Source organism: Drosophila arizonae, chromosome X (genome assembly GCF_054131065.1).
Source record: "Drosophila arizonae isolate 15081-1271.41 chromosome X, UAZ_ARI_1.0, whole genome shotgun sequence".
Lineage (NCBI taxonomy): Eukaryota > Metazoa > Arthropoda > Insecta > Diptera > Drosophilidae > Drosophila > Drosophila arizonae.
The window spans coordinates 20,391,515-20,417,758 of NC_142927.1; the positions used below are offsets into that span (position 1 = coordinate 20,391,515).

The 26,244-nt window shown below is 43.7% G+C and overlaps 9 protein-coding genes across 9 annotated transcripts; 3 read left to right on the forward strand and 6 right to left on the reverse strand.

Moving 5' to 3' along the window:
• The first annotated feature begins 1,144 nt into the window (after positions 1-1,144).
• LOC108618156 (uncharacterized) lies at positions 1,145-1,950 on the forward strand. Its single transcript, XM_018014059.2, has one exon. The coding sequence runs from the start codon at positions 1,238-1,240 to the stop codon at positions 1,766-1,768; it is 531 nt and encodes a 176-aa protein (XP_017869548.1). The 5' UTR covers positions 1,145-1,237; the 3' UTR covers positions 1,769-1,950.
• A 1,837-nt stretch (positions 1,951-3,787) lies between these two features.
• LOC108619460 (uncharacterized) lies at positions 3,788-4,697 on the forward strand. Its single transcript, XM_089476132.1, has one exon. The coding sequence runs from the start codon at positions 3,909-3,911 to the stop codon at positions 4,551-4,553; it is 645 nt and encodes a 214-aa protein (XP_089332258.1). The 5' UTR covers positions 3,788-3,908; the 3' UTR covers positions 4,554-4,697.
• A 1,073-nt stretch (positions 4,698-5,770) lies between these two features.
• On the reverse strand, positions 5,771-6,519 carry LOC108619463 (uncharacterized). Its single transcript, XM_018016054.2, has one exon. The coding sequence runs from the start codon at positions 6,410-6,412 to the stop codon at positions 6,014-6,016; it is 399 nt and encodes a 132-aa protein (XP_017871543.1). The 5' UTR covers positions 6,413-6,519; the 3' UTR covers positions 5,771-6,013.
• Positions 6,520-8,633: 2,114 nt separating this feature from the next.
• On the reverse strand, positions 8,634-9,351 carry LOC149267997 (uncharacterized). Its single transcript, XM_089473990.1, has one exon. It carries the CDS (start codon positions 9,250-9,252, stop codon positions 8,839-8,841), a length of 414 nt encoding a protein of 137 aa, XP_089330116.1. The 5' UTR covers positions 9,253-9,351; the 3' UTR covers positions 8,634-8,838.
• A 1,860-nt stretch (positions 9,352-11,211) lies between these two features.
• On the reverse strand, positions 11,212-13,824 carry LOC108619456 (vitellogenin-3). The gene is made up of 3 exons (XM_018016045.2): positions 13,543-13,824; positions 13,213-13,475; positions 11,212-12,316 (listed from the first exon to the last, which is right to left on the reverse strand). The coding sequence occupies exons 1-3, from the start codon at positions 13,775-13,777 to the stop codon at positions 11,645-11,647; spliced, it is 1,170 nt and encodes a 389-aa protein (XP_017871534.1). The 5' UTR covers positions 13,778-13,824; the 3' UTR covers positions 11,212-11,644.
• A 1,506-nt stretch (positions 13,825-15,330) lies between these two features.
• LOC108619457 (vitellogenin-1) lies at positions 15,331-16,725 on the reverse strand. The gene is made up of 2 exons (XM_018016046.2): positions 16,246-16,725; positions 15,331-16,155 (listed from the first exon to the last, which is right to left on the reverse strand). The coding sequence occupies exons 1-2, from the start codon at positions 16,702-16,704 to the stop codon at positions 15,463-15,465; spliced, it is 1,152 nt and encodes a 383-aa protein (XP_017871535.1). The 5' UTR covers positions 16,705-16,725; the 3' UTR covers positions 15,331-15,462.
• Positions 16,726-19,657: 2,932 nt separating this feature from the next.
• LOC108617990 (uncharacterized) lies at positions 19,658-20,765 on the forward strand. Its single transcript, XM_018013894.2, has one exon. It carries the CDS (start codon positions 20,074-20,076, stop codon positions 20,623-20,625), a length of 552 nt encoding a protein of 183 aa, XP_017869383.1. The 5' UTR covers positions 19,658-20,073; the 3' UTR covers positions 20,626-20,765.
• An 18-nt stretch (positions 20,766-20,783) lies between these two features.
• Positions 20,784-21,253, reverse strand: LOC149267998 (uncharacterized). The gene is made up of 2 exons (XM_089474212.1): positions 21,100-21,253; positions 20,784-21,037 (listed from the first exon to the last, which is right to left on the reverse strand). The coding sequence occupies exons 1-2, from the start codon at positions 21,251-21,253 to the stop codon at positions 20,784-20,786; spliced, it is 408 nt and encodes a 135-aa protein (XP_089330338.1).
• Positions 21,254-22,889: 1,636 nt separating this feature from the next.
• LOC108619455 (uncharacterized) lies at positions 22,890-24,374 on the reverse strand. Its single transcript, XM_018016043.2, has one exon. It carries the CDS (start codon positions 24,208-24,210, stop codon positions 23,125-23,127), a length of 1,086 nt encoding a protein of 361 aa, XP_017871532.2. The 5' UTR covers positions 24,211-24,374; the 3' UTR covers positions 22,890-23,124.
• Positions 24,375-26,244: the final 1,870 nt, after the last annotated feature.

Here is a 26,244-nt window from a genome sequence, read left to right on the forward strand (position 1 = left end):
ACAGTTTTGTCGTTTCGCCAGCTTCCATATGCCCGCTGGCAGACCTTGATTTGCAAATGAGCAGAACAACGGCCGAGCCGCAGAGCCAAAGAGCTGAGAAGCTGAAGAGCTGAAGTCTAGTGCTTGAGTGGCCTGTCAAAATATCATTTATCAATTGTGCAAGCTCTCAGCTCAGCTTGACAAACTGTCCGTTGCTTGTTGATACTCTGTTTTAGGTCTTACCGTCCTCATGCGATCAAACGGCGTTAATTTGTTTGATTTGTGGCCCAAGCTCGATGCTAACTAATATTTGAGCAGATAACGAACATGCGAGAAATTGATCGATGACTGGCATATACCCTCTGGCAAGAGTGAATGTCATCTAGAATACTCCTCTTATTTATTAGAAATACTTATTATATAAAGAAGTCTTTGTTTGTATTTGTTCTCGTTGTAAAGTTAGCTTAAGCTGCGATTTGTTTAATAAAATATGCGATATTTTAATATTTTTATAAATTAAATTTGATTTTTTGCTCCTCAATTTCAAATTACTTTTCTTCTCGACTTTGATTGCCCTTAAAGCATGCACATAATATAGCATACCCAGCGCTTATTCGCTGATTCCAGGGTATTCACAATGACCAAGTCCAAGTCGCGCATGCGTAAAGATTTGCATAGTTATCGGAGACAATCGGCAAACAAAGGCCCGTCGGCAGCTGCTCAATATATCTTCAGCATCGTCGCACGCATACAGACATAAATGTGGGTTATTAATTCTTTTAATTGCTTAAACGATCAAAGGCAACTAATTGCTGAAGTCAAGCTCGTGGCACGAGCATTCGTGAGTTCAACTGCAGCCTTATATCAGTGAGCACCAGCCTCATTAACTGGAATGAGAAACCTATAACCAAATCTTAAGAGTTCATCTCTGTATCAAATTGACCAGTTCGTGCGCTCGATTGTCGTGCTCGTGACTCTGCTGCCCTCACGCGCCCATCTCTACGCATCGGCACTTGCTCTATCTACTCCCTGTGAGGCTGAATCTGTTGCTGATGCTGGGCATTGAAACGCGTGCTATTGATTTATTCATGCTTTGCGATACTCGTATTTTGGTTTGGAGTATTGATTCCGTGCACGTTTTTTGGTATAAATGCGTGTGGGCATCATGGCTGTAGAAGTAGTCAACGCTTCTGTTTGTCTTGAGCACCATATCCAAATCGAAATTCAGATCGTCTTCGAGATCCGAGCTTAGAGCAAAATGAAACCGTTCGCATGCATCTTTGTTATCCTTGTCGCTCTGCTGGCCGGCAGCCAGGCCACGTTCGATAGTCTCCTTGGCGGCGGCGGTGGCGGCGGCGGCAACATCAATGGCGCTGGTGGTGCTGGCGGCATTGTCCAGCTGCTGCAGAGCAAACTGGGCAGTCTTGGCGGCGGTCTAGGCGGCGGTCTAGGCGGCGGTCTTGGCGGTGGACTTGGTGGTGGACTTGGTGGTGGACTTGGTGGTGGACTTGGCGGTGGACTCGCCAGCAAGCTTGGTGGCGGCGGCGGCGCTGTTGGTGGTGGCTACTCTGGCGCACGTTCCGGCGGCTACTCTGCTGGCCCATCCCGCGCCTACTCAGCCGGCCCATCCCGCTCCTACTCAGCTCCATCCAAGGTCATCGTCCTGGAGGTGGTCAACCAGGCACAAAGCGGCGGACATGGCGGCTACTCCAGCGGCGGTGGCTATGGTGGCTACTCGGGCGGCTACGCTCGCTCCTCCGGTGGTTCGGGCTGGAACAAGGGCTGGTAAACGGCCTCAGGCTCAAGTTCAAACAGGGAGTTTAGCTAGCATCTGCAATGTTGTCTAATTATTTCTAAGTTCCAAGTTTTTTTTTTTTGTTTGTTTATTAAATGATTTTATATGTTAAAAATGACAAATTTTTTTTTGTTAATCTTAAGCTGAATACAAACAGAGAAATATGAATTGATATTGACGGGTTTTCAATGAGACATCGTTGCCTAAAACTGGTTGGGAACGGCTTCCTGATTGACCCATTGTCCAATAAGGTGAGCTCATGGCAGAAGCAACTGCCGACGGCTGACGGGTAGAGGCCGTCTTGACTGAATTGCCCACACTTGATTGGCATCAATTGCAATTGAGGGGGCCACTAATGCGACATTTATAGTCAGCCGTCAATTGGCCCAAAAGCGCAGACAATTCAGCCATTTAGCCCAGTTGGGCTCCGTTGCTGCTGCAATCGGTCGACAGTTAAACGCTTTGTTACGGAATTCGCAGTTCGAGGCAATTGATTGATTGCCGGCCATTGATAGATCGGCTAAATTGGCAACGAAATCGATAGCACAAAGCACCGATTTTGATTTAATGCCGCCCATGAAAATTCACAAATCTCCTACCGCAAAGCAACGACAAACACGGACAAAGAGTCAACAGGTTCAGCTTCGGCTTTGCATTTGTATTCAACTGATCAACTGGGGGCAGTCCCAGCAGCAGCAGCAGCAGCGCCAGTTAACCATCTTTACCATCATTTGGCAGAGTTGTCCATTAGGTATGCGCCGAGAGTATACCCTGTAGAAATGTGAGTTAGACTCTGACTACGCCTAATCGGTTATTAAGTGTTGGACTTGAAGCTGTTTATCTATTTTACCTATTTCCACAGACCAACTCAGCTTAAAATTTGTATTTTATTTTATATTTATTTAGATTCTTTTTATTTATGTTTATTATTAATTAATTATTAATTATTTATTATTATTTTTCTTATTTATTTTTATTATTTACTATTTACTATTTATTATTAATTATTAATTATTAATTAATTATTTATTATTTATTATTTATTATTTATTATTTATTATTTATTATTTATTATTTATTAGTTATTATTTATTATTTATTATTTATTATATTATTTTATTATTTATTATTTATTATTTATTTATTTATTATTTATTATTTATTATTTATTATTTATTATTTTATTTTATTCTTCTTATTATTTATTCTTTATTCTTTATTCTTTCTTTATTATTATTTATTACTATTATATTATTTTTAAAATATTTTTGCAATTAAATGGAGCTAACCTGTCACTCAACTTCAAAATACAGAAATCTTAAAGCTGACTATGAAAATATTCAAATTTCATTATCTTTGCCCTGGCAAATTCATTGTATAATTCATAGCACTTAATATTGATGGCCTGAGTGATTGATCGCTGTGCCGTTGACCCGATTTTAAAGTCCGACACGAAACTGTTGCAAACTGTGTGGCAACAGCAGCAGCAGAGAACAGTAGCAGCAGCAGCAGCAGCACGTGTGCAGCCAGCGGCTGGCTCATTGATTATGAGAGCTAGAGAGCTCAGCTGTGCTCGGTTAATGGCAGCCACAAAGAATGGGCCGTCTGTCAATCGATTTGCCCCCAAAGAGTTGTTACATAAAAATGGCGCGCCAATAAATCGATGCTGGCTGGCTATTTGTCAGCGCTGGCCTGGCCAGAATCTAGAGTCTGGGCTGCGTCAGGTGGAAGGTTTGGGGCGGGGCGCTGCCAACAACAATAGATGGCCGCAAAGTGTACGAAATTGAAAGTTGGCATAATGAGGGCCGACTGCACAGAGCTCCAAGAACGGAGCGAGCGCCAGATTTGGCAATTACAGCTGATTACACTGCAGCCACGTCGCAGTCGACAACAACAACAACAGCAACAGCTGCAGCGGCGTTGACGAGGCGACGGCAACAACAGCAACAGCATCTGCACTGCTGCTGGCAGTTAGAATCTTAGATGCGCTGCACTCGGCTGGCTGTATAAATAGCCGTGAGTGCGCCCAGTTGTAAATTAGTTAGTGCACAGCAGCAACATCAGCAGCAACAGCAACAGCACCATCGGACAGCAGCAACAACAACAGACAGCAACAACAACATCTCTCGCATAGATGCAGTCAATACGTCGCTTGGTTCTTGTCGGCCTCTTGGCCGCGCTGAGCGTCTGCGCCTTTGCTAAGCCACATGGCTGGAGCAGTGGAGGCGGCGGTGGCAGCGGCTGGTCATCGGGTGGCGGCGGCGGTGGCTGGAAGAGCGGCGGTGGCTCCTCTGGCTGGTCATCGGGTGGTGGTGGAGGCGGTGGCTGGCCTAGTGGTGGCGGCGGCGGTGGCTCCTCTGGCTGGTCATCCGGTGGCGGCTCCTCTGGCTGGCCCAGCAAGATAAGCATCAGTGCCTGGCCGTCCAGCGGCGGTGGCGGTAGCAGCGGTTGGTCCTCTGGCGGAGGCGGCGGTGGCTGGAAAAGCGGTGGAGGCGGCGGCGGTGGTGGCTGGAAACTGAGCTCCGGCGGCGGTGGCGGCGGCGGATTGGGCGCTGGTTGGTCTAGCGCCTTGTCTAGCCTCTCTGGCTGGAAATCTCAAGCGCTGTCTGGTCTCAGCAGCGGCTGGAAGTCTGGCGGCGGTGGTGGTGGCGGCTGGAAGTCTGGTGGAGGCGGCGGCGGTGGCTGGAAAAGCGGCGGAGGAGGTGGTGGCTGGAAGAGCGGCGGTGGCGGTGGCAGTGGCTGGTCCTCCGGCGGTTCAAGCGGCGGCTGGAGCTGGTAGAAGTCCATCCATAACAAATCACTGAGGCGACACTAAAAAGAATCTACAACTGTACATAAAAAAAACAAACAATCTCTACTGCTTTATCTAGCAATTTTTTTTTTTATTTTTTATATCTCAATAAATATATATGATAATCTAAAATATGTGAACATTTACGGGAGAAGCCAACGGAAGGCAACATCAAATAATCAATTGGAAGTTAAGAGTTGGAGAAGTAAGAGAGAAAAATAGAGGGAGAGAGAAGGAGAGAGAAAGAGAGAGAGAGAGAAAGAGAGAGAGACAGAAATAAGATAGAGAAAGCGAAAGAGAGAGAAAGAGGGAGAGAGAGCGAGTTCAAGGAAAATCAAACTCAAATTTATTTATGCAAATAAAGTTCAAGTCGTGTATACCCCACATGTGAGCTATTTCCACATAAAGAGTTTTCATGCATTTTATATTCATATCGGCTACATCCTTTCCTCAATCGAGGGAAGGGAAATGCATATATTGCATCTATTCAAACCATTTCAAACCATTTTGAAACTGCTGAAACTTGAGTCTTGAAATTTAAAATATAGACTCGTGTGTACCCTCAACTGAAAAAGTGTCAACAGTTGTCCAATAAGTCTACTTACTACCTTGGGCAACAAGGGGCTATAAGCTAAGTGGGCTAGTCAAGACTTAATATGAGCTCTATTTATGATTTGAAGTAATATGAAAGTAGGAGGCAGCTAAACATTTTGGCAGCCTTCAGATGATCAGCTCATATTAGGATAATCCATATATGAATTCCAATTGCTTATGGATAACTTCTACAGAACGAGAATGCTTTATGATAATATTCAGCTATTGTAGTAGGTTTCATATGTTAGAATGAGCGAAAATAAAAATTTTCTTGCCTTTAGAACATATCATCATCATCTAAGAAAGGAAATTAACTAATTCCAGCTGTTCAACAGTTTTTTTTTTTTTTTCATCTACTTTTAGCTGCTTTGGAGTATTTTGCATATTGGATTCATTATAAGCTGATGCTGATCAATCTAGTTCAGTTTATCAACAAATCCAAAACAAAGACTTGCTGGCCTATAAGGGATATACTATACCATCTAAGCTTTCGATACCCATAGTCCTATATTTTCTATCCATGCCTAGCTAGGAAATCTTCAAAAATAATCTCATATCATGTTCCTTGAGTGCAACACTTTCTATTGAATAGGCACTTAAATACACATAGATTTTAGCAAAATGAACATTTCTTTATTAGTACATATAAACATAAAGTATGGGAGAGGATTGAGAAACTTTGGGTACAACTAGGTAGGTAGCAAAAAAAAAAAACGTTAGTCATAGCACTTGTGGGAATTGCCTCTAGCTCTATGTCTAGACGCCGTAGAACACATGTCAGCCGAGGGAGCAGCCGGAGTATTTACATTTCGTTTCGTCTTGGAGTTCTCGTTGCTGTGGCTCTGGAGTGTGGTTTACCAGCCACCACCGCCGTGCTTGCCACCACCTCCACCGCCACCGCCGTGCTTGCCACCGCCTCCATAGCCGCCACCACCGCCGCCTCCGCCGTGTTTGCCACCTCCTCCGTTACCACCTTGCCAGGACACCGAGCTGCCCCGATTGCCGGCCAGGGACTTGCCGCCGCCACCACCGCCGTATCCACCCTGACCGCCGCCGCCTCCTCCGCTCTTTTGCCAGCCACCGCCGCCGCCTCCACCATTCTTCTGCCAGCCGCCTTTACCGCCGCCGCCACCACCGCCGTGTCCACCGCCACCACCGTAGCCCCCACCGCCGCCGCCGCCACCCAGCAAACCAGCCGAGGCGATGGCGAACATGAGAGCGCACAGGAATACGACGAGCAGAGCGTAGCGCATGTTGAGCTGCAGAATCCTTCGATAGATGAACTGTTTTGGAACTGTTTTGTTGCTGTTGGCGCTGTTAGAACCTTAGCTTCACTGATGCCATTATCGGGCCCAGCGCTGCGCTTTTATAGCCGTCAAAGGTGCACGGAATAAATCAAACTCCCGCTGAGTCATGCTGCTCCCAAACACTGATTGGGCATAAAACTAAAGCAATGTGAGATGCGATCTGTCTGGCTGTGAGTGTGTGCGTGTGTGTGGGAGTGTGAGTGTGTGAGTGTGTGGGGGAGCGACGCACCCAAAGGCTACTCGGAAGGCTGAGAACTGCACACTCAAGTGGCTGTCGAAGCCCGCGCACTGCACTCGCTGTCAAGAGCGCGGCACACGCGGCGCATACGCAACGTTTATGCTGGGAGTACTCGGAGCATGCGCCGCACAGAGCCGCACGGGCAACCACTTCTAAACTGCTGAGCCATAGCGATGTCATTAATTACAAGCGTTTGTGCAGCCACACAATTTGTTTTACAATTTACAATTTAAATTCTGTAATTTTTCATATTTTTCAGATATTTCTGCATAATTAATTTGATTTTAGTTTTTGCTGTTTTTCTGTATTTTCTACTTGGATTTGTCGGTATTCGCATGCGAGGCGAGTGCTAGACAAATGTGTGTGTGTGTGTGTGTGTGTGTGTGTGTGTGTGTGTGTGTGTGTGTGCGTGTGTGTGTGTGTGGTGCACGACTCAACCACATTCGCATGCGACGAGTTCAATGTCAATTGCTGTGCAAGCACTCACACACACACACTCATACACACACACATGCAGACGCAAAGGCCTAACAAATGAGCTGCCTGCTCAAGAGAATTACTCAACTAATATATTGCCGCTACTTGTCCACCGACTGTGTTGCATTCAACGCATTCAACGCGTGCGGCAGCCAAACATGGCTCAAAGCCACAAATAACCTCACAGCCAAGTCCACAAGCCGACCTCAACCACCGGAGCAGCAAATATGTTTCGCATATGCAGCACAGTGAACTAAAAGTCATATTTTTAGTCAGTTTTTATCAGTGGTCATATGAAGAATTCATGACAAAAGGGAACGGAATTAGGAATCTTGGAAATCAGAGTTTTCTGGCAGCCCTTTAATGTTGGATGGACTCATGTTTTTTTTTTTTTTCTTTATCAAAGAAAAACACAATATTTTTGTTTGGCGGTACCCATTATTATATATGTAACAAATTTATTATTTATTTTTCGATTTACACAGAAACTCAAATTATCGAGAATTATCGAGAATGATTTTTTTTTCAAGGAAATAGACCTTTTTCCATTTATCGCGATTTTTGATTCAGCAGGGTAAAATTGATCGACACTGAACTGTATCCCAAATGGCCGCCTTGTGTCTGTACGGCGTAGTATTCCCGTCCCTGTTACACGATATAGGGTTGCCAAATGGGTCCGTCGAATACGGACAGCTCTGTATATATTGAATATTGGATATTCTGGAGTATTATGAAATGAGCATTTCCAAGTTTCCTAATTCTGTTCCACTTTGTCAAGAATGCCTCCTGCTGTTGCAGTAGTATTAGTGTACAGCTGAGTTTTTACAGAGCTGTTATGCGAGAGATGTTGTCATGTTTATGGTTTCCTGTTGCTCCGTGTGTGAGAGAGAAAGAGAGAGAGACAGAGACAGAGAGAGAGAGAGAGAGAGAGAGAGAGAGAGAGAGAGAGAGACAAAGATAGCTATTGCTTAGAGAGACTGTTAGTCTAGAAAATCTCTATTTCTAAATATATTTTCAATTGATAAATCAGACAGCTGCTGCATTTCGTGTCAGTGTGCAACTCAATGAGTGATGAGCACTGAATGCTCCACGAGCACTGAGAATGCGCAAAGTAATAGAAATAATTACGACGTTGGGTTAGCATTTTAATTGTTATGGACCATAATTCAAAAATGCATTTATGTGAATTTCGAGATCAGCGAGCACACAGCACACAGCCTCTCACTGCTGGGCCCCACACTGGCAATTCTCGATCTGGTTCCCAGGCAGACGTGGGCAGCGGGCGGCGGGTTTCTGAACTTGAAGATGTTGCAGCTATGTTAATATCTGTGCTCAATACTATTTTTTTTTTTTTAATTGCTCTCGACTGGGAAATGAAATATGGCAAGCCGAAACGTGTCTGGTGCAGTCGCTCGTCAATCATTTGCCAGCATTCGAATAAAAATCTGGCAATTTCTTGCTTATTTTACAATTTACAATTTAAAGTTTATATTTGTTTACAAAAAAAAAAAAAAATAGGTTTGTTGGTATAAAAAAAAAAGTTGAAAAAAATTATAAACTCCCTTATGCATATACGTAATATGAAAGCAAAAATCAGTAATCAATTCGAGTCAGCGCGCGGTGGAGCCTTTGGCAAAGCCTTTGGCTGCGATCCTCACTACCAGCCGCTGCTGCCCCATCCGCTGTTGCCGCTGGACCAGCCGCTGCTGACGATGCTCGGACTCGACCAGCCACCACCATTGCTCCAGCCACCACCATTGCTCCAGCCACCGCCGTTGCCCCAGCCACTGCCGCCGCCGCCGCCGCCAACTTTGATGACCTTGATGATCTTCGGCTGGGAGGACCAGCCGCTGTTCCAGCCGCCGCCGCTGCCCCAAGGATTCGAGCTCCAGCCGCCGCTGCTAACGATGCCGCTGCTCCAAGGATTCGAGCTCCAGCCACCTGTGCTGATGCCGCCGCTGGCCCAAGGATTCGAGCTCCAGCCGCTTCGGCCACCTGACCAGCCGCTGCTGCGAATGAGTCCAGCCGAGCTGCAGGCAATCAAAGCGCTGAGTACTATGAACAGTTTCATTTTGCCTGATCTTTAGGTAGCTTTTAGCTATATCCTGGCTGTCTGCGTTGTGGGTGTGAGTTTTGAAGTGCTGCAATTGAATGATCTGAAAACACACGCAGCATACGCTATTTATCTAAATTTGCATAGCCCCAGCGACCGTCCATCATATGTAGGGGAGCGGCCGTCCAGCTGACCGGCTGACTGGCTGACCGGCTGACTGGCTGAACGACTCATCAAGTCAAGAATCCACAAAATAAATCGCACCGCTTTGCAGGTGGGGGCTGTTGTGGTGCGGTCTTAAACCAGCTGCGCACATAGAGTGAGAGCAGCGAGCGGGAGGTAATTGCAGTTTATTAAACCACTTTGAGCGTCCGATTCTTGACCAGGGTCAACTACTTTACAGCACTTTACGACCGTCTCATTGGCAATAGCATCTGCAGTAGCAGCAGCAGCTCATCCCATGCCCCGTCTGACCCCCCCCCTCGCCACATGGGGGCCAGTTCTTGTTGCCGAATTGCGCATAACTCACACGGTTGATGGATCATTTCCTCGCCACGCTGTTGGCTTCTTACTGCCGACTTCAGTCAGCTGGCGGAAACAACGAGCGCAGTTGACGGCTGCTTGGCACGGTTAACTCTAATCTCCAACATGCCCACAGAAGCTCGCGACGGGTGACTCATTTGTCATGTTGCCAGCTCAGCCAGGTGAAGGGGCCCGCCAACTGCAAGCCACAGCACCGCAGCAACGCTGCTGCTGGCACCACAGTAGCCACCAGTTGGCAACGAACCAGAGCAGAGAACTCTAACGAGTTTCAGTAACAACTAATCCAAAGATATTATTTAATTTTTATATTTTCTTTTGCAATCAATTGCTAAGATTTAAAAAACAAAATATTTTTAGTGAGATTTTTGTTTTAATTTTTAATATTTGTATAAATCGCTAAATTTTGTATTTATATGAATATTTATTTTAATTGTTTTTAAAATTATTTTCTTTTTTTTTTTTTTTTGTTAATTTAATATGTATTTTATTGAATTTTTAAGTTTATATTCAAGTTTATTTGGAAATTTAATTCATTTTATTTTTTTATTTACATTTTCATTTATATTATATTATATCATTTTTATTTCATAGTTTTATAGTCTATAATATATTTCTATCTCCGAAGTTCATAAAAGCAAAATGCATATTTGAAATTATTTTATTTTTATTTTAATACAATTTTTTTGTGTTTGTATTATTTACATTTAATTTATTTTATGTATTTGAAAAAGTTTTTTTTTTCATATACGTAAATAATTTATAAGGTAGTGTTCATAATTTTTGCTAAGAAATTTTATTAACAATATAATCACGTTGCTGTAAACAGATAATTAGCAATAAATATAAAAATATGCAAATTAAATATTCTATAAATAAATACAAACAAAAACTCTTTAATAATAAAAACAAATGAAGTTATTATATAAATAATAATTCATAATTTAAATGAGAAAATCCAGCAATAGCAAAAGTTTTTAAAATTATGTTAAAGGCTTGCCAAGTTTCATTTCATGTGTTTTTTCTTTTTAACATTCTTTTTATTTATTTCTATAAATTTTTATTTAATTTTTAACATTATTTCTATTAATTTTTATTAGTGTTCATTTAGTTTTCTATAACTGTAATGTTTATATGAGCTAAATTTAAATTGTAGCATGAAATGACATTTTTTCTTGATCTCAGTGTAAATTACTTGTTTGCACTCATTTTCGAGGTGTCGTCAATGAACAGGATGTATTCCTTGACTGTCGTTAATCGCATTTCAACATTCTCTTATCTCATTCCAGTTGACCTCGCCCATTCGATGCGCTGCAGTTGCCGTAGCCGATCGCAACTTTTGAGGCTCACTGTACTTTGGCGCCTAGACGATCGTTACAATCTATATGTAGGCTTGTGTGTGTGTGTGGCGGCCTCTATTTCATAGATCTTAGAGAATTGTTTTTGCTACTTGTGAAGTTTTATTTTTTTTTAGCATAGGCATTATAAACAAAAATTAATTGAATTGTCAACGCTTAACATGCAAATTGTATTTGGGGGCCCATAGTTCAGGCCAAGCAAATATCTGACAAAAAAAAAAAAAAAATAGCTTATATGTAGAAGAAATTAAATACTATGAAAAAAAAAAAAAAAACTTTATAGCGAATAATAATTTTTGAAACTGCAATATTATCGGCTTATCGCAGTCACAAAATTGCTATCGGATTTCATAAGATTTCTTAAGCCTATATTAGTTGGTAAGTTTCCTTTCGCATGCAGCTCTGAATTCACATATTACATGAATTCAGAATTCTCCAAGTCAGAGGCAACCGCAAGTGGAACGGGTATCAGGTATCGATTCAGGTTGGGATCTCATCACCAAGTGCCGCCTTTACTTTTCACAAACACCGCACTTGGCGAGTCGGGCTGAACGAGTGCCCGATGATTGCTTGCCATAGGGCTTGATGCTGTTGACCTCCAGGAAGTAGTTGCCCTTGATGTTGTGGGGCACAGCATAGCCCATGGGATACTGTTCGCCCGTGCAGAGATCATCGCGCAGCCTTCTCAGCGAGCTGCAGCGTGTGGCCAGGAAATTGCGCTCGTTGCCCGGATAAACGGACTCCTCGTAATACTCCCAGGCACGGGCATGGGCACAGGTCACCGATATGCAGCCGACGGGCAGAGGATCCAGACCGCCCGGATAGAAGTCCACATCGCCCATGGGATCCCGTTTGCCCAGCACGCCCGGATTACTATGGATGACATCAATGAACTTCGCGTCGCCACGCTGCAGGCCCGACAGAACCTCGCCCTCATTGAAGCACGGCTTGGCCGGATCCAGTCCGGTGATGCGCGTCAACGTTTTGCCAGTCATCTGCTGCAGATAGCGGCCCGCCGAGCCCACAATGTGCGCGCCCAGACTATGGCCAATCAGATGAATTTTTTCCACACTGACCACATCCAACAGCTTGACCAGGCCCCGAGCAATGTTTTCGCCAATCTCGTCTGTATTGAAAGCGGACCAAGTGTACAGGGTATCTATGAATTTGGCAACATCCACAGCCTGCAAGATGGATAATGGATTTAGATAGGCTAGATAAGTGTATATAATGAATAGAGGAATAAGCAGAAAGGTTGAGAGATATATGGACCTTAATAGAGATACCCAGATAGATAGCTGGATATGAATAAATGGATAGATGGATGAATGAAGAGATGGATTATGGATAGATGACTAAATGGATAGAGGGATACATGGAATTGTTAGACAAATAAATAAATAAATGGCTAAGTGGATAGATGAATACATCGATAGACTGATAGATGACTAAGTGAATATGGGGATAGTTGGATTCGTAGAGAGATGAATGAAAAGATTGTCAAAACTAAAGGTAGAGCAAAGTCCGGAATTTTCTAAATAGACTATGAGAGAGACATTAGCCAGTCTCTTTTGATCTCAAAAACAGATAGACATGAATTCAAATATGGTATGTATAATATATAACACCATTCTATTTACCCATACTTTTATCGTATTCTCCATAATGATTATATACAGGGTATCAGCTGGCTAATCACTTTTGGGAACTTCTCTAGCTTCTCAAGTTCAAAGACTATCGACTAACGCGTCATAACTTTCGTTTGGCATTGAGAGCTCGGCCTTCCTAAATTATTGATAAGAACTAAAACTTGCAACAGATGCAGCTAAGGTGATTAAATGGGAATTGAATGACATTTTGAATGAATTGAATGACATTTTAATAGACCTAAGCTTAATATAATATACTTTGGGTTTATAAAACTGCCTGTTTCAAGTTCATATGCAATAATATCTCGTTTTCAAATAGACGGCGGGTATATGCGCTTTCCAATGTGATTTGCAATTTGTCTTAATTCGGTCGGCACTCAGAGGTAAGGTAAGGTAAGTCATAAGCAGCGTATGTGCAGGTCGGGACTCACCACAAAGTTAACATCGCCGCGACAGTTGTAGGCCTGGGCAAACTTATCGATGGTGTCGTCCGTGTCATTGATGCTGGTCGTCCAGCCAGTGGCCAGAATGACAACGCCCTTCTTGGGATCAAAGTCGGGACTGCGCCATATGGAGTCGGCTTCGAGAAGTGGAAAGCTCGTCTTGTTGCAGGCGGTGCGCAGCTGGAACTTCATTTGTTTGATGTCCGGCGTGTACTTGGACTTGATCTTATTGGAGCTCAGCGCTTGAGAGCCTGTGCAAGGAATGAGACACGAAATGCGTCAGTTTGATTGGAGTTGTTATTGTGTTTGGTTGCTCACATAGAAAGTTGATGGAGGAGGAGACGTATTCGAAGGGATAGCCGGCGATCAGATTCTTGCTACCCTCGAGCAGGCCCTGCGGCGTGGGCAACGTCTTCGTGTCGATGATGGAGGAGCCCACATTCCGCAGCGAGCCCACAACATCGGGCACCGTCCATTCGATGCCCTGGCCCAATGCGGCGAACAGCAGCAGATGCAGCAGGCAGGCTGAGAGATTAAGGTTCGGACTTCCCATGCTGAGCGACAGTTCCGAGCGCAATGAATACCGAATGCCACACGGAGTAAGTATTTATAGGCCGGTCGGCACCTGAAAGGCGCATACGAGCATTGCGGAGAGAGTGAGTGCGAGCAGTGCGACGCTTCTGGAGAGAGTGAGTGAGAACGGCCGGCCTAACTGTGACCATATACATAGGTGTATTTCATGCGCAACACGGCAATCAGATAAGGTGCACTTGTCTCTTAATTAGATTCTACAGTTTCACTGACGACTCACACACACACACAGACAGAGGGAGACGCACACACACACACATAGACATACCCCTAGTCTAATGGACTAATATGCATTTTATTCAAATAATAATTGTTAATCCACATCCAAATCTGAATAGAAACAATTGTCTCTCTATCTCTCTCTCTCACTCTCTCCCCCTTGCTAGCAACCCGATCTGTTTGTAAATAATTCATAGCTCACAATATACCCTTTACGATTGTTTTGATAACATATCATCAGCTTAGCCGATCTACTTGAAGCCAACGGAATCAAATGAGAGATCACATCGATTCCACTCAAACGACAATCTGTAAATTATTGCTCTACCTGATTGCAAATAAACAAGATTTGCAAAAATTGTCACAGCTTATATAGTAAGTGGTCAGCCTTCGCGAGAATATCACGCTTACCTCACAGTTCATAGGGTATATCGATCGATGGATGGCATGATGGCATACTGTCATATTGTCTGCTGCTGCCGCCTACGACAATATCATATTAATGGGGGTATTCCGCACTCATTGCTATGCTGCTGACATGCTCCACCCGCCCCATTTGGAGTGCTCCGAGCGTCACAAAGAACTCGTTGACATCAGCGCAGTCGGCGAATTCTTAAGGCAACTCACGAATGCTCAACCCACTAAAGTTGATAAACAAAGATGAGCTGTAATTATATAGTCAAGATATAATCAACTATGCGAAAATCCATTTCAATACAAATCTGTTATCTCGGCTGGTTTGCATACATTTTGTGCTCGAGTATATTTTATTTTACAGGGTATTTACTCGCCTGTTTGACTTGCCAGTCGGATGCATGACAAATAATGTGGCATGATATGGTATTTCCCATCATTAAATACTTCATATCAGAAAGCGGCAAAATTGATATTTATCTACTATATACCAGATACTGCGCTGATTTAGTGATATCTGATTTAGTACTTTTCTTCTCAAACAGGAAATGATCCAGTTTGTGATTGTGATTGAAAACTCATTTAGTTGAAAGCTCTCACAAATGATGATTTAGCGCTAGCATGAATATAAATGATATATATACATATGTATATAAGTATGTTCTACCTGCAGCTGTTGAGCCATAAGTAATCTACCTGTACGAGTACGACTTCTCAAAAAACGCATTAAAAAACTCTCTTAGATCGCTACTCTTGCCTAGCTAATATAGCCTTGGTATACTAAGGTCAGGAAGGTCAGACCTCTAATGGCGATGCACCTTCATAGTCAGGTAGCTGATAATCCCAAGCAAAGGAAAGAGAAAATTCAAAAGAAACATAAAATTAACGTTCTTCTTCTTTTTAATATTCACCGATTCGATTAGGGTTTATGGTTGGATATATGCATGTATATATAAGAATTCGAGAAGCAAAATAGAAGATATATATAGCCATATGAGCACTGCGCTGAGACGCTCAGTCCTCCGCACCGCACAGACCGCAAGCGCTGTTGGTCGATGTGAAGCTGTCCGGATTGGCATTGGTGCCGTACGGCTCGGCTGCATTGGCATCCACGTAGAATGTGCCCAGTTTGGAGGCAGCATAGCCCATGTAGGCGGTGTCGTCGCTTCGGCAATTGGCGCCAGTCCAGAGATCGACATAGTTGTCGCAGCGTCTGCCCACAAAGTTTTCCGTATTCGTGGGATACACGGACTCCACGTAGTAGTCGACGGCGCGCTGATGCGAGCAGGAGAGGACATCGAGACCACTGCAGCCGGACTTGATGGGAGCCAGGCCCTGGACAAAGAAGCTGCCATCAGCTGCTGAGTCGGCGGTGCCTGCTACGCCCGGATTGGAGGAGATGGTGTCCACATAGACGGCATCGCCCCTGCGCACGCCCGGCAGCTCGTTGCCATCGTAGAAGCACGGATTGGCCGGATCCAAGCCAGTGACGCGCGACAATATTGCGCCGCCCGTCAGCAGCTTATAGTTGCGTCCCGTGGAGCCCGCGATCTGGGCGCCCAGGCTGTGGCCCACGATGTGCACGTGCTTGGTCACATAGTCGCGGTCCAGCTGCAGCAGCGCCTGGGCCACGTAGAGCCCGATGGCCTCCGTGTTCAGGGCCGACCAGGTGTAGAGGGTCTTGACATAGTTCGCTGCATCCAGCACCTGTTTAACGAATCAAGGAAATATGTCAAGGAGCTAATCTACTGCGAACTAGTTCCATTGAAAGTTCAATCTAGTTCAATTTGAACTCACCACAAAGTTGGTGTCATTGCGACAGGCGAATGCCTTGGCCACTGGGCCGCTGTTGGAGCTATCGATGGTGGAGCCCCAGCCGGTGACGTAGATAACCGTCGGCCTATCCTGATAGAAGCCCGGCGTATCCCACAGCTCGCTGGCCCGGGTCAGCGGAATGCTGACATTGGTACAGGCATCGGGACGCAGCTGGAAGCTCATCAGCGACATATCTGGCACGATCTTGGGCTGCACCAGACCCAGATCCATAATGGTGCTGCAGATGTACGTCAGTGCAGAGAGGCTGATGTCGATCGGCAGTCCAAAGATGATGCCACGCAACTGATCCTGCAGCTGGTCGCGCTGGAGGCGCAGCACGGCCGTATTCCTCCTGCCGCCTCTCGTCGAGTTCTGGCCTAGGGCCACGTCCACCACGCCCACCACAACAAGTGCCGTTATCAACAGGGCTAAGGGCTTCATGCTGTTGCTCTAATTGGCAACGAGGCACGCCCTTATATACTGCCCATCAGACGGCCAGAGGCACGTGTTAATATTGATCAAAGCCGCACAATGACGATATTTGGTCTTCTGCATGAGAATTTCGCTTAATCAGCTGCTCCAGTTACAATGGACACAATAGAACCCGGCCACGTGAGCAACTGTTTAATAACCAGGCCAGCAAAAATCGAATTGTCTAAGCGTTTGCCCAGCGCTCAGCGCTCAGCGATCAGCGATCAGTTCATTCCCAGCTGGCCCATTGCAGCAATAGCTCGTTGTGGGTGCTCCCGACTTGGCCAAGCAAAAAACAACAACAGAATAACAAAAGCAACAACAACAGTTAGAAAAGTGAAGAAAACAAAAATTGAAATATTTGCGTTAGGAAATGCTGCCGACAAAATGCGAATTAATAACCAAAAGTTGTTACTGTTGTTGCTCCGCTGTGGGTGTACGCGCAGCAATCACTGCCAGCAACAACAGCAGCAACACGAACAGCAACAACAACAACAGCAGCAACAACAGCAGCAACAACTTATTACATTGGTAATTTGTGTGCGCAAAAGTTTTGTGGGGCGTCCCACTGCCCCGCTTGACTTGTTGCTGCTGTTGTTGTTGCTGTTGCTGCTGTTGTTGTTGCTGAGACTATTTGTTGCTGCTACATCGCGACGGCTGGCACGCCAACAGCAGTAGCAGCAACTGCGCCCGCTTCTTGTTGTAACAGGCAACGTGTCAAAAGATTTGATGAATAAAAGTGTAAACTAATTATAACACCGCAAGTCGATTGCACTTGCATTCGCCATGCCTCGAAAGAGTGGCCAGCGCTTATTTTGATTAGCCATATATACATACATATACATATATGATATACATATATAAACATATATGAAAACAGAAAACAAACTTAATTAGCTAAAATATTTTAAACAATTTTTATTGCCTGTATCATAATGCATACTTATGTTCGTATATCATATTTAATTATCATGATGAATGCTATAAAAATAAATGGCATTTTTTATAGAATATTTAAGAATACAAGTGGACACATATATATGTTTGTGTATATTAATTATAGAGTATAAATATTTGTAGAATGTTAAAGAACACAAATGAACATGTGTATATATATACATCAATAAAAAAATTGCTTATATTAAAAACAGAGCTCGTATTCTTCCTGAAAGATTAAGCTAGCTAGCATATCTGCAGTATTTGAATACTTTAAGAAATCTTTATTTCAAATACAAATTCATAATCAAATATATGTAAATGAAACTCAATAGAGGAATTAGTATACAGATGCAACAATAGGTTTGTGTTTAAACTTTATACATGTTCAATAAATAGGGAGACTCAGCTAGCGAAGATAAGAAGATAAGATAAGACAGACCAGATATATGGCAGACTTGAACCGTTTGATCATATAGTAGGATAGCCCATGGCTGAAGCTCTCGCATAAACTAAATATTCATTGCTGCATAATTTGATACAAAGATCTTATTAGAAATTGCACTAAAAAATCAGAGTTTCGAAATGTATAAAATATATGTATATATGCAATATGAGCAACATCAAAATTCTGTGATACAAAAATTATATAAAAAAAAAATTATTATTATTATTATAATATAATAAAACAATAACAACAATTTTAAATGCATATATGTAATATTAATACATTGAATGAATTGAAGAATTTTTTTTTTAGGCAGTAGACCATTTAGTTATTTATGAAAATAATAGTGCGAATAAGCACTAAATTGTTAAACAAAAAAATTTTATGAAAGAAACAAAACAAAAAACTTCAAATCAATTTGAAATGAATATCAAGATTAACATATTTTTGTGTTAATTAATTTTTTTTTTTTTTTTTTTTTTGCAAAACAAAAAATGAACAAAATTTTAGTTGTTTATGAAAACAGCAGTGACTACAAAAAAAAACTATATATATATATAAGCCAACTGCCTTGTGCATAAGAGCTGAGCTATAGCATTATATAATGCTTAACTTACTGAATCAATAAAAATAATAAAAATTATATTTGAGCCATTTTCGCAGCGTAAAAAAATTCGCACATTTTTCAGTGCAATGGCAAATTGTTTGGCAGCCCCATTAAAGATTGTTTACAAAGAGACATCGTTTATATATGTATTTGTGTATGTATAACATGTAGCTATACACACATGCTGCTGTTGTTGTTGTTGCTGCTGCCGCTGCTGCTGTTGGCTTTGTGGCTTCTGCAATCTTTGAGAAACATTTGGCAAGTGAGTGCGCACTGTTGGCATTGCCATGTCTCTTTGTCTATATATGCGTGTGTGTGTGTGTGTGTGTGCATCTGTATCTGTGACTGCATTTTGGTCGCTCTGGTAACGCTCTTAATTGCCACCCCAGAGCTGGGCCACTGTTGCTGCACAGGTTGCACAATCGCCTCAACTGCAAGGAACAGTAGTCGCACATGTGGCTCGGCTCGTACTGTTCGAGCCACCCTCGGTGGTTATCTTTGCTTTTCTTTTTGCCATTTTGTACGATTCTACGCGCTGAGCCATCCGTTTCCGTTTTGTTGATCAACTCAATTAGCTGCCAATTGGCGTGTGAGTGCGAGGTGGTGCCACGGCGGTGCCCAGAGTTAGATGCGTGGTGCTGCTTGCCATTGTCATTGCTGCTGCTGCTGTCGCTGCCGCTGCTGCTGCCGCTGCTGCTGTTGTTGCTTCCGCATCGATGTCTATGCGCGCTTTGACAAGATCAGCATAGACAACGATCAAATGAATGGCGGTGTTTGTGATTATGTAAGCCTTTGCGCCTGCATAGAACTGGGGCCAACCGCACATACATTACGTATACGCACATTGCAACAGCTGCTATTGCTGCTGCTGCTGCGGTGGTGGTGGTGGTGGTGGTGGCGTTGCTGGCAGTGTCGGCGCCTCTTATAATTGCGGCTATTCAATGGTCAGTCGGCTGGCTTGGCTTGCCTGGGTGAGCTGCCCGCGCAGGCCACGCTGGCGTATACGTAATCTGCACAATAAGTGCAGAAAATTATCAGCTGCAGCTAAGCGACCGCCTCGTTTCCAACGTGCTCGTCGTCGTCGTCGTCGTCGTCGGCAGATGTCCATTGCAACATGGATGGCCCAGCTAAGCCAAGCCAAGACAAGCCAAGCCAAACAAAAGCGCTGCTCAATGCGTTGTTGTTGCTGTTGTTGTTATTGCTGTGGCTGGAAAATGCAGGAAAATGTGTGCCAAAAGCCAGCGTATAAATGCCAGAGCTCTTGTCGAAAAGAAAATAGTCGACTTGCACCATTTCGCCGCGTCGGTAGCCAACTAGAGAAAAGTCCACAGACAGCATTAGAGTCAACATGTTCACCTGGCGCTTCAAACTGATCCTGCTGCTGGCCCAGGCGCTGAGCGGTCAGGCGGGCTACATTGGTGGCGATGTGGCATCCGGTGTCCATTCCCCCGGACTGCTGGGCAACTATGCGGGCGGCCTCAGTGGCGGCGAGGCGTTGGCCAAGCTGGATCTGGGATCTGGAGCGAGCGAACTGCATGCGGATCACGAGCAGCTGGGCGAACTGGGCGATCACCTGAGCGAGCACAGCTTTCCGGCGGATTATGGCAACAGCGATGCGGGCGTGGAATATGCCGAGGCGAGCGAGCTGCATGCGCACTACGAGCCGGAGCTGGAGCACTACGAGCACCATGAACACCATGAACACCATGCCGAGGAGCCGGTGCCCGGCATTGATCACGGCAAAGGCGCCTTCAGCTACAGTACGCTCTACGAGTTCAAGGATCGGCAGGAGCACGAGCACCACCAGCTGAAGCATCAGCTGGAGGAGCAGCACATCCAACAGCAGCAGGAGCTAGAGCATCAGCACCACTTCTTCGAGCACCAGCTGGACTCTCACTAAGTCCCTGTGATGATAGTCAACGTTTCTACTAGCTAAATTTTTTTTTATTCCCAATACAGATATATATACATATACATACATATACATATATAAGAAAGACACTTTTTTTTTTTTCAATAAATCAGCCAAGTTTGTCGTGTAATCCGTGGAGCATCTCCTTAGCGTCCATGGGACGGCACATAGTGCGGCCAGTCCAGATTGTCGCTGACTGTGAGTCGCGGCTCGGCAGCTGCTGGCGTGCGCACAGGCAGCAAATCCTCCAGCCTGTAGATGTGCGGCCAGTTGGCAATGGGCCCGGCTGGATGAGATGAGCCACTGTGGCCGTTGCCGTTGCCTGGGAGCAGCAAATGCGTTTGCTCATCTGGCGCCAGCTGCAGCACGGCAGAGCTGATGTGGATGATCGGAGTGTAGTCTGAGAAGGAGAAGAGATATGTATATTAGACATAAGTTAATTATAATCCTAGATATATTTACCATTTTCCATGCGGTGTCCATCGCTGCTCAGCTGGTGGTGCTGGTGGTGCTGTTGCTGCTGCTGCTGGTGTGGTTGTTTTTGGTGGGGCCATGCCTCGACACCCGCCAGCACTAGCGCCAGCAATTGCATTAAGTATACGCCTCGCTTGCACATTGTGTCTTAGGCCAACTGACAGCCGCAGCACACAGCGTTGGGTAATTTATATGCGCGGCCAGCGGATGTCTCGCGTCTTGGCTGAACGGCTATTGGGGTCCCAGCGTTGACAACTTGATCAGCTATCAACGAGCGTGTCAAGTGCAGATAAGAATTTACAACTAGCTGCGCCAATAAGTCACAATAATTGCCCAGTTTGAAGGAATAGTTTGAAATATGCGGGAGAAGTTTGAAGAGAATTTCAAAGAGAAATATTGAAATTTATTTTGTAATGCTAATGCATAGATTGCGGTCCATGTGAGAGGCCTTTAGTGCACAATCAACAATTTTTATTTTTTATTTTTTGTATTACTATTAATTCACTCATTCTTAATTTGCATTATATTAAATACCAATTAGACAAGGAGAAGTGGTTCGTTTGCTCAGCGTCTATGCCGCACTCAGATGAGTGAGCTGAAGCGATTAATCATCGCTCCGCTCTCTCTACCTTTCCTTAAAACTGATGAGGGTTACTAGGAGCAGTTCGCAGGAGCAAGTAAAACTTCAGTTTTTCAGGTCCTACTTAAATTGAAAATTAAGTACGCTTCGATTTTACTGTTAAGACCCACTTAGACATGCCCAAAAAGAGATTTGCAGTCTGTATCATATTTAAGCTTCTGATATGGATGTATCTGAGACCAACCAATCACAACAGAGTTTTCGCAAGCGGAGGATAACAATTGATCAGAGTCCCATTCCCAATAAGAGACTGAAGATGGGCATACTTGCATACATTCTCATGTACATGACTTGGCTGCTTTTCGGCAACACTTCAGGAAAGGCAATTGACTCAAAATAAACAAAATGAAATTTATTTTTATAGACTGTATGTTAATAAATAACTTATTCAGTCTCGTAAGGCAAATGGAAAATATAACAAAGTTGATTTATTTTTTTGACTAGAATTTATATAAAATGAAAACTAAATTGACATTAAGTAGGCACGGACTACTGAAGCCTTTGGATTAACTTATTTTGATATGATACTATGTTTCGATACGTTTCGCATTTTTAGGAAAAATGTTTCGATATTTGAGAAAAATGTCGTAATTATATGTAGTAAATACTCTACATTATAGAGGCTTTCATATAGATTTCTGTGATCATCATAGATAATATATTTGTATATATAAAGTTATTGTAGGACTCTAGTGGTTAAGTAACTTTTCTCTCCACTTTATATAATAGTTTAGGTATTTTAATCAATATTAGATTACTGTCAATTCCATTTCCATTCATCTCGTAATATTACAAATTCTGATTTATGATCAAATATTTCCCATAGTGGAACAGTCCCACTCAAGTCCAAGTCCGCGTCAGTGCCAGCGATTGATTAGCATTCGCGCTTGATTACATTTAGCAGTTAGGTGATAAATTTTCTAATATGTACATATACATACACACACACATCTACATATGTCTATTTATGTAGAACACCTCGAGCCCAGCCCAAAACCCCAACAAACTAAACAGAAATGCTCAAACTAAAAATTCCCCAAAAAAAAAAAAAAGGAAAAAAAAAGCAAATTAAAATACAACGGCAGCTATTCAAGTTCTCGATTACATAACCATATAAGGTCAAAATAATTTGCGGCTATTTGGTTTTGAGGATATTGCACAATGAGCTGACTTTTATTCTCGTTTTATACTATTTACACACAGTTGAGAAGACGAGCAATTTGGGAGAACATTTATTCGATAATGTATTTAAAACTAAAAAAAAAAAGATTAATAATTTTAAACAGTTGAGTAGATATACATAGATCGTGGGCAGTTAGTGTAGCAAGCTCGTGGGGGCGTGGGGGATAAGGGTGTGGCAGCTGCTGAGCTGCTTAGCAGCCGGACGCCAATTTCTCCCAGATGCCGCCGCTCTTCCAGCCGCCGTTGTTGTAGCTGGCACCACCGTTGTTCCAGCCAGCATTGTTGTAGCTGGCACCACCGTTGCTCCAGCCACCGTTCCAGCCGCTGCCAGCGCCCGCGGGCGGTCCGTAGACTGGGCTGGGCAGGTGGTTGGCGCCGCTGTTGGCATCGTCGACAATGACCTTGATGGTCTTCACGTATTGGCGCGACACGGGCTGTGGTGCGGGCACTGGATATGAGACTGGAGCTGGCTGCACGTTCACCACGGGCTGTGGTGCGGGCACTGAATATGAGACTGGAGCTGGCTGCACGCGCACCACCGGCTGTGGTGCGGGCACGCTGTATGTCACTGGTGCTGGCTGCACGCGCACCACCGGCTGTGGTGCGGGCACCGAGTACGTAATCGGAGCGGGCTGTGGTGCGGGCACTGAGTACGTAATCGGAGCGGGCTGTGGTGCCGGAGCGGAATAGGTCACTGGCGCTGGTGCGGGAGCGGAGTAGCTTATGGCTGGCACGGCCTGAGCCACAGCGCTGGTCTGGATGGTCTGCACGGGAGCGGCACTTGCGTAGCTGCTGGAAGAGGCATAGCTGCTGCTGCTGCCGCCGCCATAGCCACCGCCATAGCCGCCGCCATAACCACCACCATAGCCACCGCCATAACCACCGCCATAGCCGCCACTGGAACGAGCATAGCTCTGAGGCTGCTCAATCACTTTGATGACCTTGATGACTTGTTCACCACCGCCATAGCCGCCGCCATAACCACCGCCGTAGCCACCGCCATAGCCGCCGCCATAACCACCGCCGTAGCTGCCGCCATATCCACCGCCGCCTGAGCTATAGACTGGACGGCTGGACTGTGTATAGTAGCCCTGGTTGTATCCGCCGGAGTAGCCGCCACTGCCATAGCCGCCGCCGTAGCCACCGCCACCACCGCCGCCGCCGCCGCTGCCACCACCGGTAATGGCCTTCAGCAAGGCCAGCTTGGCGCCCAGGAAGGCCTGGGCGGGCGCACCGAGCGCCAGCACGGCAACCACAATGCAAACGAAGAGCTTCATCTCTTTGAACTGAACTGGATACGGATATGGATAAGTGCGTGCGCTGCCTGGTCTAGACAAAACTCAACTGATGTTCCCAAATGCCGATACGCACAAATTTATAGGCCAACGCAGCAGCCAGCGTCGACTGCGACGCTGTCCCTTGTGTCCGTGTGTGTGTCTGTGTGTGCGTGTGCGTTTGTGGTTCTAATAATACAAATCTTATGCTTTAAGCTGGACCCGATCGACAGCAGCAGCAACAGCAACAGCAGCAGCAGCAGCAGCAGCAGCAGCGACACTTTGGAGCTCATCAATCTGTTTGCTTAATTCATAAATAGTTACTTATGGGCCACACCGCAATGCCAAAAACTAAGGCGCGTCCCAACAGCCAGCCGATTGTCCAACTATCCAGACAGTCAGCCATCCATCCATCCGTACAGGTAGCTTTTTTAGCTAGCTATGCATTTGTGTGTGTGCGTGTGTGTGTGTTTGTATGTGTGTATATATTTGGCTAGCTATCCAGCGATCTGTCGCCCTGTCGCCTCGATGTGTGTCTGTCAAGTCTACTACTTAACCATAAACTGAGATATTTTCTCACCTCTCTGGGCAAATAACACTTGCGTTTGCTGTCAGCCGTCAAAACGATTCGCAAGAAGCGCAGGTAATTCCCAAAATGTCATTACACTGCAAGAAACAGTTGATCGCTTTGTATACATCTATATATAACAGAGTCGAACTGTCATAATCCTCGCTTAATTTCTCAAGACTAAAGTTATGCTGAATAAAAAATATTTCTTTAAAAAAATTTTTATTTTTTATTTATTTTTTATTTTAAACTATAAAATGTTTTATATGTAAACTATTTAGTAAAATATATCTTATGCTTATATTTTTGTGTTTTTAATTTGATGTATTAAAAAAAAAAAAAATCTATTTTCAATTTAAAATTCTCATAAAATTCTTAAACATTTACTGCATAATCTTTTCTAATTTTCTCAGACAAATTTGCAAGGTAATAAAAATAATAAATATTTTATTTATAATTTGCTGAATCATAAGAAAAGTAAATAATTAAATATTTTTGTAATTCTAATTTTATTTAAGCTATTTTACTCAGTGTTTATTATTTTAAAGCTATTCCTAATTTAAATATATTGTAAATATTAAAAAAAAAAGATAAAGTTCTTAAAATATTCCTATGCAAAGGCCCCACCGTTTGTCCATATGCATGGAGAAACCCAATTAAAATTGTTATTTATTTAATATTTAGTTTCTTTTTTGTTGGAGTGTACGGCTCGATCTTAGGTTCTTGATGAAGATTGATAACTTTTAATTAATGTTAAATATGTTAAAAGGCTTTAGAAACTTTAAAACTTTCTATTGCTACTTTTCTTATTTACTTTATTTTTACTGAACTTATTTTTTCAATTACTTTTAATTTGTTTTTCTTATTTTATTTTCTGTGATTTTTATTTTATTTTTTTTTTTTCTTTTTTTTTTTAGCCATAGTCAAAATTTTATAATTTGTAATAAAAATTGGCTTGATTTTTATGAAGGGTATAAATCTGTTGTTTGCATTTCACACTCGATTAGGCTTTTCCCTTGGCAATATAAATATCTATATATGTATATAGTATGTATGTATGTATATATGTATGAATATTTTTTTTTTTTTTTCTCAGTGTCAACACATTCGCACATCAGCCATTGTATATATGTATGTATTGAGGAGCTGCGACCCAAGCGCCCATTGTCGCTCATTCCGGCTAGATCTTGTGCATGGCTCCACGTAGCAGACGGCTTTGGCCTCAGCTCCCGCTGTGGCTCGATGTGCTAGCCGAGCGAGCAAAATGCTGTGCAAACAGATTCCAGCATTCAGCTTAAAGTTAAGCCGAGTCTAGAGCGTAAGCCACGTCCGCTGCGCAAAGGGCGCGTATCGCTGCCATTTTTAGGGGCCCACGTCTAACAGCCATTAGTAATACCCGTTTTCATTTTTGGCCCAAACGTGTATGCAAATTGATTCGTATATCAATTTACAAAGTTTACACCAGATGC